The following is a 13,439-nucleotide window of genomic DNA, read 5'->3' on the forward strand; positions in this document are numbered from 1 at the left end:
CATCTATCCATTTTTCCATATCTTTTACAGGCAAACTCAACTTTTGAGCAGTTAGAGCGGCTGAGACAAATGGGAAAAGCCTGGGAAGAATTGGGACCCCAACTGTGGAACTTCTTTCAAAGCAGTGTCCATATGAATGTCATTCGGGTATGTGCATTTACAATCTCAACCAACAATTTACAATGAAGTTTTAATGTTAGCTGCGCTACTACAAGTTATTTATGAGATTTATACTCAAACTACTTTATGTAGGCGGCCATCGATACAAAATGATCTTTATGTCTTTACTTTCTTCCCTGTATGGTTCTTTATAGTTATTGGCTCCTTTCAGCTTTTATCCTACTTTTATTTAGATTCAATGGACTTGATTAAGAAATATATATGTATATATATTGGCCCAGATTCTGAAAGGGCTTATGACGGCGCAACGCAATGTACGCCGTCGTAAGTCCTAATCTGGGCCGTCGTATCTATGCGACTGATTCTTAGAATTAGTTACGCATAGATATCCATTAAATCCGACAGGCGTAAGGCTCTTACGCTGTCGGATCCTAAATGCAATTTTTTTTTCCGCCGCTAGGTGTCGCCTCCATCGTTTTCCCTGTCGTGTATGCAAATTAGCAAAATACGCGAATTCCCGAACGTACGCGCGGTCGACGCAGTGAAGTTACGACGTTTACGCTAGATTTGCGACTCGTAAAGTTGCCCCTGCTATATGAGGGGCAACCAATGTTATGTATGGCCGTCGTTCCCGCGTCGAAATTAAAAAATTTACGTCGTTTTGCGTAAGTCATCTGTGAATGGGGCTGGACGCCATTTACGTTCACATCGAAACCAATGACGTCCTTGCGACGTCATTTAGCACAATGCACGTCGGGAAATTTTAGGGGCGGTGCATGCGCAGTATGTTCAGCGCGAGAACGCGCCTAATTTAAATGATCCACGCCCCCTACCTGGCTCATTTGAATTAGGCGGGCTTGCGCCAGGGGATTTACGCTACGCCGCCGCAACTTTACAGGCAAGTTCTTTGAGAATAAAGCACTTGCCTGTAAAACTTGCGGCGGCGTAACGTAAATGACATACGTTACGCCGCCGCAGTTTTACGCTCAGATACGAGAATCTGGGCCATAATGTTTAAACTGCTGGCAACAAAAGAGACTACACCCCTAAGTGAAAATTTTCAAATTGGGCCCAAAGCGTCAATATTTTGTGTGGCCACCATTATTTTCCAGCACTGCCTTAACCCTCTTGGGCATGGAGTTAACCAGAGCTTCACAGGTTGTCACTGGAGTCCTCTTGCACTCCTCCATGACGACATCATGGAGCTGGTGGATGTTAGAGACCTTGCGCACCTCCACCTTCCGTTTGAAGCACCAGCAGGAGGAGCTGCCGCCCGGAGGAAGCACTGCCCGTGACCTAGTTTGGGTATGTGCGGGGCTGCGTTCGACTCAACCGACCAACTGGGGGAGTGGCGTTGGGTGGATTGTTTGCCACCCTCCCAAAAAAATACCACCACACCAGCCGCCACTGGATCCCTCGTATATATGATAAGTTGTACAGGCAGTCACATTGCAAGTGATGGTAGTTAAAACAGAGTCAGTCATCCAGTCACATCAGGTTCAAGGTTCATTGACCTGGAAGTAAAGCTTGTTGTCTGACTTTAAGTTCCATGCTCAGTGAGCCTGGATGCACTGCTGAGGATCACAAATGATCTATAAAATACACCTGCTCCACTGCAGACTTTGAATGATACCATGGTTTTATGTATATTTGCTATACTGTATGTTCCATTTAAAGGGAAAGAACAACAAGCACATATTTTGAGTTACTGTTGCGTTTACGTTAAAATATATTTTGTTGTGACAGATAAAGTCACATTTTAGCTATGATGTCATTTAATAAGAGAAACTAAAGTTGAATATTAATTTTTACTTTTTTATTTTATTTAGGATACCATTAAAAACCCAACAGTGAGAGATTTCCTCAACAGACAGCTTGGGGATGATGGAATAAATGCTGATGATGTCATAAATTTTTTGTACAATGGGAACCATGACTCAAGACCAGAGGGACAGCCAAACTTTGACTGGAGAAATGTTTTTAATTTAACTGATCAGGTTTTGCGTCTTTTTAACAAATATATGGAGGTAAGAAGTTTTATACGCTGTATAATAATGAATATGTATTGTGTTAGATACTTTGTTACTATATTTGTATAATTTGTCTATTACAGTTTGTGCTATTACATTACTCTAGAGATGGGCTGAACACCCCCCTGTTTGGTTCGTAGCAGAATGCACAAACGGTAAAAGTTCTAACCCGAACAGCTAACCCCATTGAAGCCTATAGGAGCTGAACAGGAAAAATCAAAAGTGCCGATTTTTAAGGTTTATATGCAAGTAATTGGCCATAAAAGGGGGTCCGGGTACTGCCCTGGAAGACATGTATCAATGCAAAAAATTTTTTTTAAAACAATTGTTTTTTCAGGAGCATAAAGTGCAGCAATAAAAACGAAAAATTCCTTTAATTATAGTGCCAGGGGTGTCCCCTTAGTCTGCCTGTAAAGCGACGGATCAGTAGCATGTATAGAACATGCTGCAGCAAAAATGAAATTTATAAAGAAAAAAAAAAACAAAGTCAAATCACATTTAAATAGACTCACGGTTGCATTTGCCAGCTGATGGGGATGTTGATGGGGAAAAGGGTCTCTTCCCCACAACCCTGGTTGGTGGTTGTGGGGGTATGCGGGTGGAAGAGTTATCGGAATCCAGAAGCCCCCTTTAACAAGGTCCCAGCACCCCCTATGTAAATGAATATGGGGTCAGCCTTCATGGATGGCAGGAGCATTTCTTGGCTTTTTTTTTTCGGGTGCGGGGGGGGCGGGCTGATTGGCGATGGATTTACAGTTTAGGGGGGACACTGTTTTTTTATTTTTTAATAAAGAAATTGCCAAAAACTGTCTCTGTTTTTTTTTTTACACTTTTTTGGTGAATGGGTAGGAGTACTATGCACCCCATACTCATTCACATGGGGGGCCGGGATCTGGGGGCATCCTCATTAAAGGGGGACAAGGTGCTTTTGGGTGGGGGGGGCAGAGACCTTTATGTTGAGGGCATGTGACCTGGTATGGTTCAAGGGGAGCGCTCGCTTGTCCCTCAGTTCCTGACCGGCCAGGCTGCATGCTCCGATAAAGGTCTGGTATAAACTAGGGGGGTGGGACTTTTTTTTACTGGTAATTATTTTTTTATTGTTTTTATTCAGCTGCCAGCGGGGGAAGCCTATTGACAGCTAATGACTTATCAGTTGTTAAGGATGCCATGACCTGCTTCCCGGCCCAGATCCTTAACAACCGGCTTTTACTGCGCCCTGATTGGGCAAAGCTTTGTCCAGTCAGGGCACAGAATGCACTGTGCAGGTTGGCTTAAGCAGACACCTAGTGAACCTGCAATTTACCTTTAAAAAAAACTATTGCTATCATCTTTGCCTATTCCTAACATGTCTGGTCTGATTTTGGGTGACCTAAACTTAAACAGACAAGGCCATGCCATGCAATGCGTGATCAAATGTGAATGATGCAGTCTTTCTGCACCTCTGCCAAACATCTGGATTATGTGGAGAAGATGAAAGAAGTTTTAAGGTTATTGCATACATGGGTTCTCTGTCATTGTGCGATTTTACATCCACCCATTTGATATGAGAGTAGATAATAATCAGAAGTTCTAAACAAGTTCTCCATAAGTGCCCCAGCTTCTATAGACTTCCCATGATGATGAACAGTCACTTGGGAACATCTGTGATCAGGGCTATTGGGCAGGGGGGGTATTTGCCTCCTGGACCAGAAAAAAAATTTGGGGACATTTTGCAGAACTGACTTCTTGAAGATTTCATGAAACCAGATGTGAAGAGCTGCAAAGGAAGTCAATGCTGGATGAATGAAACCAATGAAATGTCTTAAGCACATTTGTTAAAGTAAGCTGAGTGCTAAGGATTATTTAATAGGACAATTGCATTTTTACAGAGCAGTAGTCATCTTGCTCTGTTCATAAATTACCTACTTATTTACAATTTATCCCTTATAATCCCCCCCCTTTTTTTTAGCACATATTCAGTGAAAAAGTCTGTCTATATACTATATTCTCTAAGAAAACACCTACCTTTCACTTTGTCCATCATTTGATGCACTTTTTTTTTAGCTCAGAAGTGACTGTGCCTACTATGAAGGGGTCAGTTAATTGTATTTGCCTCCCAAGCCACAATTTCTAATTCCACTGTCTGTGATGGACATATAAATTAGGGATGCACCGATACCGCTTTTTTTAGCAACGAGTATAAGTACTGATACTTTGTTTTAAGTAATTACCAATACCTATTTTCGGCATTTAGGGAAATCAAGATGAGGAGGAGCAGGCGTGGGGGGATCTCCGTCATCTATTCGTTTGCTGTGTAATGATACCATCTGGATGAGACCAAATGATAAAGAAACACCACTCCCAACACTCAGCACTGTTGGCCCCACAACTTTGATGACCATGCTGTCATCCTACATCCTCCTCCTCTAATCCCGCTGACAACAGTCAGAAGGAATCTGTTTTAAGTATCGGTGCATTTTCACGAGTATCAATACTTGTGTAAATGCCTAATATCGGCCCCGATATCGGTATCTGTGCAATCCTAATATAAATAGACCAGCCATGTCAAACATTTGGCTGAACGGAGTGAAATTAAAGGGTCACTAAAGGAACCACTTCCTGGTTGTCTGTTTCCTTTGGACCACAGTACTGGGAGCTTCTAGTTTCATTTTCAAAACCCTCACTTCTCTATGGCTCTATACAGCACAGAGGCAGGATAACATGCAAAAACGAAACTGAAACTAAAGGTACATTATATGATTGTTTTTTTTATCTATTTTTAATAGTTTTTAAAAGGAATCAGTTAACTATTATTGGCCAGATTCCCGTACAGCGGCTTGAAGTTGTGGGGGCGTAGCGTATGTAATTTATGTTACGCTGCCGCAAGTTAGAGAGGCAAGTGCTGTATTCACAAAGCACTTGCGTCCTAAGTTACGGCGGCCTAACGTAAATGTCCCGGCGTAAGCGCGCCAAATTCAAATTGTGAAGAGGTGGGCATGTTTTATGTAAATAAAGCATGACCCCACGTAAATGACGTTTTAAACGAACGGCGCATGCGCCGTCCGTGGATGTATTCCAGTGTGCATGCTCTAAATCACGTTGCAAATAGTCAATGCTTTCGATGTGAACGTAACCTATGCCCAGCCCTATTCTGAATCGACTTACGCAAACGACGCAAATGACTGAAATTCATCGGCGGTTCCGACGCCCATACTTAACATTGGCTGCGCCATCTTTTTGGTGGTTTATCTTTACGCCTGAAAACGCCTTACGTAAACGGCGTATCTTTACTGCGACGGGTTCGTGAATAGGCGTATCTCGCTGATTTACATATTCTAGGCGTAAATCAGCGTACACGCCCCTAGCGGCCAGCGTAAATAGACAGCTAAGATACGACGGCGTAGGAAGACTTGCGCCGCTCGTATCTTAGCAACATTTAAGCGTATCTCTGTTTGAGCATACGCTTAAATGTAGGACGGTGCGGATTCAGAGTTACGACGGTGTATCTACTGTACTGATACGCCGGCGTAACTATACCTGAATCTTGCTATATGTCTCTATACCCTGTAAACAGTCATTTGAGCAAAACAAATGTTTCCTTTACAACTCCTTTAAGTTGCATGGGGCAAAAATATGTCTGTTGAGGTCTACACAATCCTAAATTCAGACCTAAGATGATTGCACATTAGTATTTACCATTAAGGAAGGGACCTTAAAACATTTCCAAAAGTACTAAGCTGCAAATTTTTGTAGGAAAGTATATCCATTATCAGCTGGAGAACAATGGGTGCCCTAGTCAGTTTTAATCTTTATTCACCTAGGGTCACAAAGAAGAAGTGAGAGGGCCACATATGATGTAAGAAGCGATAGTTAGACATGTCTGATTTGCAATATCAGCAGACATTTTTTGGTATCTTCCCTGATTTCACTTCTTATTTCACGTATTTCCCTGTTGTTCTTGCATGAACCAATGGGTGGTCCTGTTTTGTTGATGAAACCTAGGTTATTTTTCTCTCTTGCCTTCTCCCTTTACATACAAATAAATAGCTAGTAATTGCTCTTAAAATAAGAGCAGGAAGTTAAGTTAAACTCAGTCAGGCATGCTCTGTCTAATCAAAGGGTAAACAATTAATTCCTTGGCTTGCATGTCCTCCCTTGTCATTCCCATCTTGCTCTTTCTCTATCAGCAGGGGATGTCGCATTGTTTCCATTTCTTAATGGCACCATGAAATAGCAGCATAGGGAGGCAGATAATTGAAAAATATGTGGAAATGAGTTTACTGCCAAGACAAAGTATAACGATTGCCTGTAAACAAATGTATCATACCCTACACGCAGAGCCAAGAAAATCCATGCCAGAACTTCTGAGACGCTGTGCAGCGTTCTCTAAACTTCTGTGGGTACATCCCATTATTATATTCATCTTGGTGTAGGAGGGTTTAGTGCACCACTTTGGTTGTCTTTTGACTCTCCGCACATCTATACAAAAATGTGACTGATTTAAATGACGCTGGCAGCTGTAAAATAATGAAGTGACCCAGAACGCCTTCATTCATCTTGCTAAATTGAAGCTTTCATGTTGACATCGTTGCACAAATCTATCCAAATAGAGCACCCAGCTTTAAGTAAAGAGGACTCATTTACCCAGATAGCTCTCCATTATATTTATAAGTTCATTAAAAAAATATTTTAACAGCTATTACGTTTGTAAAAAGTGTGGACAAACTATTTATTTTCATTATTTTTTTTGGTGAATTTTGTGACTAAAGTAAAGCAGGATAGCTTTTCTGCATTTTTTTTCTTCCATGTTGAGTAGCACCTGCAGCGCTCCTTCCTTTACTTGTACAAAATTCTAGTTCATCCAATGCAAACTAGGTTGTATAATATTGTTCCCTAGTAACATTCAATCATTTATTGTTGCCACTGTGAATGTTTATAGGCAATCATGGGTTATGAAATTCAGCAAAGTAGTCTTTGCAAGATACATATACTGTCTACATTATTATTATTATTATTATTTAGGTACTTACCGTATTTGCCGGCATATAAGACGACCCCCTAATTTTCCAGCTAAAATGTTGGTTTTGGGATATACTCTATAAGACGACACCACACTGTGCCATTGCCTCACCTTACTGTGCCATTGCCTCACCTCACTGTGCTATTGCCTCACCTCACTGTGCCATTGCCTCACCTCACTGTGCCATTGCCTTGCCTCACGGTGCCATTGACTCACTGTGCCATTGCCTAACTGTGCCATTGACTCACCTCAATTCACCGATCTTCATTCCGTTTTTGCCTGGCAGAGTGAGTCAGACTGCGATCGTCCATTTTTTAAAAGCCGCGCCTCCTCCTCGTCCTGTTCCGTGATAGGCAGAACACTCAGTTTGCCAGCAGAGCCTGTGTTCAGTGTTCCGCCTATCACGGACGTCCTCTCGTCCGAGGACGAGACGACATCCGTGATAGGCGGATCACTGAGCCTATCACGGAAAAGCACGAAGAGGAGGCACAGCATTTAAAAAAATGCTGCTCCAGATGACGTCAGATCGACTTTCGTCGGTTTCGTCAGATCGACGAAACCGGTAGAGCAGACGCTATTCTAAGCCACAGCACGTTTTATGTTATATGTTTGTTAACCTTTCTACTAAATGTGAGTACCCTGTTATATGTGAATAAAAGTTGTTTATCACTTCAAAAACGGTATCACGCTATTGGGCAATCTATTTGTCTCTTCTTCTGAGCGGTCGAGATTTTTAGATTCTGGGAAGATCCAGGGATTTTGTCAGTATATTATACTGTGAACGCCCGTTACCCCTGTAGGGGTTCAAGTATCTGGTGAGTGCGGGACCAGAGGGAGTGAGCACGATTTTTGCACAGAAGATTTAGATCAACGTTGTTTCACGTGGAAGAAGCACACAGCACTTTTATTTATTTATTTATTGCATGGAACTTTTGCATAAAGACTTTTCACTTACAGTATGAGTACTGTCTGTTGAAAGCACACAGCACCATATATATATTTATATTTATTGATTCACTCAATTTGTGCATGAAGCAGAAATGGAATGAGGATTTTGTTTTAGCACTGGAACACATTTGAAATTTTTTGTTTGTTATTTGGATTATCACTAAGCATTTTTTCGTTTTTGTTTTGTTCTGTTTTTTATATTGTACCACCCACACACTATTATTAATTACTATTGACACTAGTCTACACTCTACACTTTAGGGTGGCGCCACCACCTGCTTTTCATATTATTTAAAAAATGGACGCCCACAGTCTGTATCCAGCGTATAAGACGACCCCCAATTGTTGAGCCAAAATTTTAAGCATAAAAGGTCGTCTTATATGCCGGCAAATACGGTATATAGCGTTGTCAATTTACGCATCGCTTTACGTATACATTGTACATTCACATCCGTCTCTACCCTCAAGGAGCTTACAATCTAAGGTCCCTAACTCACATTCATGTACTAGGGCCAATTTTAGACAGAAGCCAATTAACCAATCAGCATGTCTTTGGATTCCTTGGTAGCTACTATAGCTGCCAGACCTGTTAACCTGCCTTTAAATCTCTACGGAGTCCCTTATTCTGGTCTGTGTTTTATGTAACACCCTTTCTTTTCTATACACACTCCTTTTTGCTCTAGTACCGACAGCTACTTTGTACCATCCATAACTCTATACTGGTTGACCTCTCCTACCCATGATAAGACTTGGCTATGAGGCATCTGGGAAGGCCTACCAAGATACAGTTCCTCCCTGATCTGACTGTAAATGGTCAGATTGGAAAAACATTCTCTAAGATATGAAGGTAACTTTAGGTATGGTGAAGTCTCTGATCATGGTATATGGTCAATTAAAGAAGCCATGGGTGTTAAACAGCTGTCCTATACCTGCAGATATGATCTGACACCTGATCTAGTAGGAGAAAAGCCCCTGCAAGACTTTCAGGAAAATAGAGCTCAGAACATATCTAGAGAAGTCATGCAATGCATGACCCCTAACCATTTCTTTATCCAACCATATTAAGCAATGACCTTGTTGTGTAAGTACATTAAGATACATTTGATTAAGACATTATCTATCCAGATGGCATGAATCCACCTGAATATATCAGACTAATTTCTCATTATATTGTTATTAGTTAACAGGATACAAAATGCACCCAAATTATCATAATAGAATTGGAAATATTCTGTTTCATTTCTTTTGGAACATCATCTCTGAAATATTCCTAACATTATGAAGCTGTAAAAGGTCATTTTAGCAAACAGAGTTCTATGACAAAGGAGCCTTTATATATTAAACAATGTCTGCCAAAAGACTAACGACCTGTGCCCATATACTTTGATGTAAGGTAATTGGTCGATTTTTAACAGCAGTGAGTATCAGCAAAGACGATCATGCAATTTAACTTATTGGAATTACTGAATGTGAAGCACAGGATTATTTCAAATTTCCTGCTATTGAGTTAGATGTCAAAGAATCTCATTCACAAATACAATTCCAGCTTGTTTTAATATGAAATCAAATGTCTGGCTCAAGTATTTCAAAACCATGGGGGTTATTTACTAAAGGCAAATCCACAGTGCAAACTACAAGTGCAAAGTGCACTTAAAATTGCACTGGAAGTGCAATCTCTGTAAATCTGAGGGGTAGATCTGAAATGAGGGGAAGCTCTGCTGATTTTATTATCCAATCATGTGCAAGCTAAAATTCAGTTTTTTATTTTCCTTGCATGTCCCCCTTGGGGACAGCAACCGCACTTCCAAGTGCACTTTTAGTGCAAATTCAAGTTCACTTTGCACTTGTAGTTTGCACTTGTAGTGCAAAGTGGATTTGCATTTCGGAAATAACCCCCATTGTGTAAGTAAGGTTATATGTAATAACTGTATTTCTACTAATGATGGAAAAAAAATGTATGACCAATAACCCCTGGGAAAATACACTCCTTTACCTCTCCTGCGTAATGGCTAATCTGGCCCTGTCCGGTTGTATATGTAATGCTTACATCTAGGCAAAATGAAAACCCAGCTGTCAAAAGTGCACATCTCGCACGATGATGATTTTTTTTTAAATAACAAACATGTTATACTTACCTCCACTGTGCAGTTCGCTTTGCACAGAGTGCCCCCGATCCATGTCTTCTGGGGTCCCTCGGCGGCTGTCTCGGTCCTCCCCGCAATTAGTCACCACAGTCATGCGAGAGCTCGCATGGTGGTCACTAATTGTGGGCACCCTCCCGTGATACAGCGAGCGGCCAGGCATTCGGACACCGGAAGTGACGCAACAAGGTTGCTGCTCGTTTTTATGCAATGCACTTTATATCATTTGAAATGTGAGTACCTTTTTTATCTAAATAAAGCCCCATTCCACATTTCCACCAAAGTCATCGGCCCGGATTCAGAAAGGAGTTACGTCGGCGTATCTCCAGATACGCCGTCGTAACTCCGAATGCGGGCCGTCGCATCTCGGCGTCTAATTCATAGAATCAGATACGCCTCAATGTTGCCTAGATACGAGCGGCGTAAGTCTCCTACGCCGTCGTATCTTAGGGTGCAATATTTACGCTGACCGCTAGGGGCTCTTCCCAAGACTTCCGCATCGAATATGCAAATTAGGTAGATACGCCGATTCAGAAACGTACGTCCGCCCGGCGCATTTTTTTACGTCGTTTACGTTCAGCTTTTTCCGGCGTAAAGTTACCCCTGCTATATGAGGGGTATCCTATGTTAAGTATGGACGTCGTTCCCACGTCGAATTTTGAAAATTTTACGTCGTTTGCGTAAGTCGTTCGCGAATAGTAAGTTACGTTTACGTCTAAAGCAATGACGATTTGCGGCGTAATTTTGAGCATGCGCACTGGGATTCTTTCACGAACGGTGCATGCGCCGTTCGTAAAAAAACGTCAAATACGTGGGGTCACACAAAATTGAAATAAAACAAGCCCACATCATCCACATTTGAATTAGGCGGGCTTACGCCGGACCACATACGTTACGCCGCCGTAACTTAGGGCGCAAGTTCTTTATGAATACGGAACTTGCGCCTTATGTTACGGCGGCGTAACGTATCTGAGATACGTTACGCCCGTGGATAGATACACCATTGTATCTGAATCCGGGCCATCATGTTTAGACAAAACCAAAGTCAAAAAGCTGCACTGGTGGCACTGCATGAAAATTGGACCTGATCAGTGGATGCTTAAAATGTATGTACAATGGGATTTTTCTAGCCTAGATGTACAATACTTGAGATAGTGTCTATAGGTGTCTGTGTGAGGTTCCCTGCAAAACATTCCATGTTGCTGCGACTTGAGGACAGGTTTGGGAAACACTATATTGAAGAAAATGTAACAATTTTTTGGCATAAATAAAGGTTTGTGATATTGTAATACTGATGATGTAATACTGTTTTGTGTTTGCAGTGCCTAACTTTGGATAAATTTGAAGGTCATGATGATGAATCTCATTTGACACACCATGCACTTTACCTTCTGGAGGAAAATAAATTTTGGGCTGGTCTTGTGTTCATGGACATGTACCCATGGACCAATCAAATTCCACCTCATGTAAAGTACAAAATTCGCATGGATATTGATGTTGTGGAGAAGACTAACAAAATTAAAGATAGGTAGATGTCATATGCTTATAAATGTCTTTACAGTTGACAAATAAAGAGTAGCTTATAGTTCAAACAAGTACTTTTAGCGTTGACCAAAGTAAACTGGAATTTAATGAATCAAATTTTGGATTCCAAAAACAAAGGAAGAAAATGGATCCACTTTTGTATCTATGTGCTTTGTTTGTTGTCCCTACCCCCATCCCCTCCCCTTGAAGTATCCTCACCATCTTTCTTTGAAAATCTGTAAACATACCTTTTTCCACACGCCTTTGGTTCAGTTCGGTGATGTCATGGGTATTTTTTTCTCCAATGGTTTGCAGATCCTTAATACTGCAGAGAGGGGCACCATGTGATGACTCTCTGCAGCCTTCTCCAGTGAGTCCAGGACAGCTGCCAGGAGGCAGGACCATGACGCCCTAGACTCACAGGAAGTAGGTTGAATAAGGCTGGTTGTCATTCAACCCAGAAGAGGGGCACCATCTAGAGGCAGAGTAGAATTTCTGTAGGGTAAGGGTACCAGATTTTCAAAATGACTGTATATCTGGGGGATACCCAATTGACCATGCCAGCAAAACCACACCTCCATTTGTAGCCACACCCACAAAATAATACCCCCCTTAAGGAGTATTTTGGATTACAAAAAATCAGTTTTCAATTAAAATGATGATGCTTCCAAGCATTCCAACCCAGGCTAAGAACTCGTTGTTTTATGACATTAGAGACGGCAAAGAATCGAAAAAAATAAGAAATATCTATATATATATATTTTTTTATTATTATCCACTCGCAAACTGCAATACTTATATATACGTTGTGGTTTGCAAGTGGTTTAACGGGTTATGGCTGGTCCCTGAGGCAAATAGACACCAGATCGTCTCTGATCGCATCTATGGCCTTGCGGGACCGGAGCGTTGTCATGATGTCACGTGAGGTCTAGGGTGGAAACACTTTTTTTTTTATCAAAAGATCAAAACATTTTTTTTTAATCTTTTGTCTTTAAAGGGGTTGTAATGGTTCATGTTTTTTCACCTTAATGCATTCTATGTATTAAGTTGAAAAAACATCTGGTGTTTTCCGGCCCCCCAGCCCCCTGCCCGTTTACTTACCTGAGCCCTCGAAAGTCCCGCGTCGTGAATGCGCAGGCTTCTCAACCAGGCTTTTCGGCTCTTCGCGGCTCGTTCATTGGTTGATTGATAGCAGTGCAGCCATTGGCTCGCGCTGCTGTCAATCAAATCAATGACGCGTCGTGTCGGGGGGCGGGGCCGCCGACTGTATCACGGGAGCGTGCCTGCAAGCTAACCCCCATGGGGGAGCGCTTCCCAGAAACGGGGGTTAGCTGATGCAGGGAGGAGCCGAGAACGCCGCCGTGGGACCCCAGAAGACGAGGATCCGGGCCACTCTGTGCAAAAGGAACTGGAGTATGACATGTTTGTTATTTAAAAAAAGAAGCTTTACAACCACTTTAAAGGTAAAGGAGAGATTTGGTGGTCTTTTTGACACCAGATCTCTCCATAAAGAGGACCTGCCATCTTTAGTTCTATTACAAGAGATGTTTACATTCCTTGTAATAGGAATAAGTGTTAAAAAAATTAAAGGGACAGTTTAAAAATAAAATATTTTTTTTTTAAAGTGCCTCTATCCCTCCGTGCTCACGCGCAGAAGTGATGCACGCACATGTTAAC

At 41.7% G+C, this 13,439-nt stretch overlaps 1 protein-coding gene across 1 annotated transcript in view; it reads left to right on the plus strand.

The window, feature by feature from the left end:
* The window catches only part of ABCA4 (ATP binding cassette subfamily A member 4), a 304,087-nt gene that overhangs the window by 66,491 nt on the left and 224,157 nt on the right, over positions 1-13,439 (plus strand). Inside the window, exons 10-12 of the mRNA XM_040359994.1 lie at positions 31-147; positions 1,950-2,147; positions 11,561-11,766. Of these exons, the coding sequence (XP_040215928.1) occupies positions 31-147; positions 1,950-2,147; positions 11,561-11,766 (521 nt within the window). The remainder of the gene's footprint in view (positions 1-30; positions 148-1,949; positions 2,148-11,560; positions 11,767-13,439) is intronic.

Source organism: Rana temporaria, chromosome 7 (assembly GCF_905171775.1).
Source record: "Rana temporaria chromosome 7, aRanTem1.1, whole genome shotgun sequence".
Classification (NCBI taxonomy): Eukaryota; Metazoa; Chordata; class Amphibia; order Anura; family Ranidae; genus Rana; species Rana temporaria.